Source organism: Adiantum capillus-veneris, chromosome 12 (assembly GCF_014529385.1).
Source record: "Adiantum capillus-veneris isolate H3 chromosome 12, ASM1452938v2, whole genome shotgun sequence".
Taxonomy (NCBI): Eukaryota; Viridiplantae; Streptophyta; class Polypodiopsida; order Polypodiales; family Pteridaceae; genus Adiantum; species Adiantum capillus-veneris.
Window position 1 is genome coordinate 26,005,749 of NC_140942.1, and position 3,525 is coordinate 26,009,273.

The window sequence follows — 3,525 nt, forward strand, 5'->3', positions numbered from 1 at the left end:
ATGATCCACATTTAAATAAATAGTGGGTGCGACAACTAGGAATCGAACTCATCACCTCATCAATTCCCCATCTCTAGGGCACTAGCAATTAAGGGAATTAGGCGCGGCTTCACTGATTATGGCCTTAAAAGCGGCCGGACTTCATGCAAGCATCTATATAGTTTACGTAATAAGGAAGCCGGCTGATGAACAGGGGCATTTTTATTTATTGCTATTAAGGACTATAAGTAGATTAGCGACGACAACATCAGGCATCAACCAGCCGGGTAGCACATTTTTATCATTAAGTGGCATTAATCCTTGCTGAGGAGGAGCTCAAATTAGATGGCCACTGCATCGATGGCACAGCACACATTCATGTCTTACTCCCAGCGCCGTAGCAATGGTCTAGTCCGCGCCTTGCTCTTCATTCTCATAGCATCCATAGACGGCTGTCCCTGTAGTAGTGCCGCCCGGAGCCCTCTCCAGCACAAATTCTACAGTAATAGCTGCCCCAAAGCACAGTCAATTGTGCGGCATGTGGTAGCGGACGCGGTGGCTGAGGAGGCGCGCATGGCCGGCTCTCTACTCCGACTCCATTTCCATGACTGCTTCGTGCAGGGCTGCGATGGCTCGGTGCTGCTAAAGAGCATCGCTGGAGAGCTGGAGGGGGAGCAGGAGGCTGGAGCCAATAGAAACGCGCGGGGTTTCAACGTGGTGGATGATATCAAAGAGGCCCTAGAGGAGGAGTGTCCGGGGGTTGTGTCTTGCGCGGACATTCTGGCGATGGCGGCCCAAGATGCTGTGGTTGTGGTGAGTAGGCTTTTAATTATGTTGCCAATACGGATCGAGCTCGGGCCTGTTTTAATCTTTTCGTTTTCTCTGTGCAGAGTGGTGGGCCCTCCTATAGGGTGCCGCTGGGGCGGCGCGACAGCCGGACAGCCAACCGCTCTCTGGCTGTGGAGGCTTTGCCGGGTGCGCAGTCCGACGTCAGCGACCTTGTGGCAGCCTTCGCCAAGGTCGGACTGACCGCCAGGGACATGGTGGTGCTGTCAGGAGGGCACACCATAGGCAAGGCCAGCTGCTTTGTCTTCGCTGAACGGCTGGAGCCGGCCAACCTTACGAATGACCCCACGGCTTTGGATGATGGTTATCGAGAGTCCCTGTCGCTGCAGTGCGGTGTATCCAATAGTAGTACAGGCCGTGGCCCGGCTGTGACGAATGCGTTTGTGAATCTGGACGTGGCCTCGCCCACTCGGTTCGACAACGCCTACTACGCCGATCTGATCCACCGGCGAGGCCTTCTGCATTCCGACCAGGTGCTCTACTCCACGTCCGGCCCCACCCGCGACCAAGTCAGCCGCTACGCTTCCAGCCAGTCCGCCTTCTTTGCTGACTTCGCTGCCGCCATGCTGAAGATGGGCAACATCTCTCCCCTTACCGGCTCCCAGGGTGAAGTTCGCACTCGCTGCGGCTTCCTCAATTGATCTCCAATATATATAAGCCTGACAGGCTGTGTGACATCCAAATCCTCAACCCATTATATACCCGGTTGCAATTTCAAGCAATGGGTCATTTTATCTACCATTACTCCAAAATACAAAGAAATTATGTCAGCTTAGAAAACAATATTAACTAATTACACCATCTAATCTTACATTCAAGAACTCGCTAGGACAAAATAGAATTGAGGATGTCCCCCCCCCCCCCCCCCCCCTCCCCCAACACCAAACGGGCTTGCTCTCTCCAAACAGGCTTGAACTCGACACCTTCTATGCACAAAGGAACTAAGATGAACGACCGGTTGCAATTTCAAGCAATGGGTCATTTTATCTATCATTACTCCAAAATACAAAGAAATTATGTCAGCTTAGAAAACAATATTAAGTAATTACACCATCTAATCTTACATCCAAGAACTCGCTAGGACAAAATAGAATTGAGGATCTCTCTCTCTCTCTCTCTCTCTCTCTCTCTCTCTCTCTCTCTCTCTCTCTCTCTCTCTCTCTCTCTCTCTCCCCCCCCCTCCCCGCCCGAACGGGCTTGCTCTCTCCAAACAGGCTTGAACTCGACACCTAAGGAACTAAGATGAACGCATCTACCATATCGTAGGCCGATCGAGCTGGAACTACTATGCAACAAGGAACTAAGATTAATGAATCTACCAAATCGTCCCACGATACGGTACATTCGTGTATCTTAGTTCCTTTTTGCATAGAAGGTGTTGAGTTCAAGCCCGCTGATCTATATCAACCAAAAATATGAGAACTTGTCCATGTGACCAAGCTTGACCTAGAAACCTAGAAACCTAAGTAGATCCTTCATATACTTTAATGTCTAGAGGGTGTCTAGGCCATTGAATAACATTCACTTTGCTAGGACCTACTTCAATCCTTCCATAGAGATTACATGGCCCAACAATAATACACAAAGCACCTTTTATGAGAGGATTTAAACTTAATTGTGAATTTTAACACTTCAGAAACTCTAATTGAGATGCTCCATATGCTTCTCTTTGGTGCCAAAAATAGTGAAGTCACATACACAAAGATCCTCATGAAATCTATCAAGGAAGGTTCAAATGATGCCGCTCATTGGAATGTCATGTGAGCACTCTTTAGTCCAAAAGTCATTGCTTCAGAGATGAAAGCACCCCACTCGGTGATGAGTGATATCCTCTCTCAATCCTCTAGACCCATTTGGATGTGGTTATATCCAAAAGAACCACATCCAGAAGTGCATCAATGTATGTCAGTACATAGAGATCCAATATAGCAATAGCATTGAGATTTTGATAGTCAACACATGCCCTCAGTTTCTTGTTTTCCTTTGGCACAATGAAAATTGGAGAAAACTAATTTTCTTTGTGCACCAGTGAAATGAAATCAGCTTGGAGAAGCTTATCAACAAATCTTGTTTCAATTTAACTACATAATTGAGGTTCATGGAATACCTTTGTTGCAAAATGGGCTTGGCATCTTTAATCAAGAAAATTAATGCTAAGAAAATGAAATCTTTAGTCTCTTTATTTCTATATATGACCAAGGAAAGACATCCTTAAAGTCTTTCAATAACTCTTCAAGCTATGTTTTGGCCTCACTACCCATGATTACGTTGATCATGACTGGCTTTGGATCCTCTACACTATCGAGGCTCAAATCAACCGATTCTTCTTCCTGAAATCTTTTGGGAAACTCCCTTTGTTTAACACTAGGTTGGTAATGGGACACTTTTATGTCCGAAGACACTTTTATGTTTTGTTAAGTGACCATTTAACTTGAATTATTTGAGAAGTTTTAAAATAGTCTTTTAGTACTATATATCCACAAATTTGGCTTGTGATCTAAAAAGACATGATATTTTTTTGGTATATCAATTTCACCATTAACCTTACTCTTGCACCTCATTCCTCAACCTAAACTGCGTGAAAAATGTGTCCTATTTTTTTTGTCTTTTTCAAACTTTATGAGCTTTTCCACCATAAAACTCTTATTTGTGAGGTCTAGCATTTAGAGGATTAGCCTTAATAGTTCTCAACATGTTTTT

The 3,525-nt window shown here is 45.4% G+C and overlaps 1 protein-coding gene across 1 annotated transcript; it reads left to right on the forward strand.

Annotated features, from left to right (window-relative positions):
* Positions 1-537: 537 nt before the first annotated feature.
* LOC147445474 (peroxidase P7-like) lies at positions 538-1,466 on the forward strand. The gene is made up of 2 exons (XM_086526041.1): positions 538-792; positions 870-1,466. Exons 1-2 carry the CDS (start codon positions 553-555, stop codon positions 1,464-1,466), a joined length of 837 nt encoding a protein of 278 aa, XP_086382167.1. The 5' UTR covers positions 538-552.
* Positions 1,467-3,525: the final 2,059 nt, after the last annotated feature.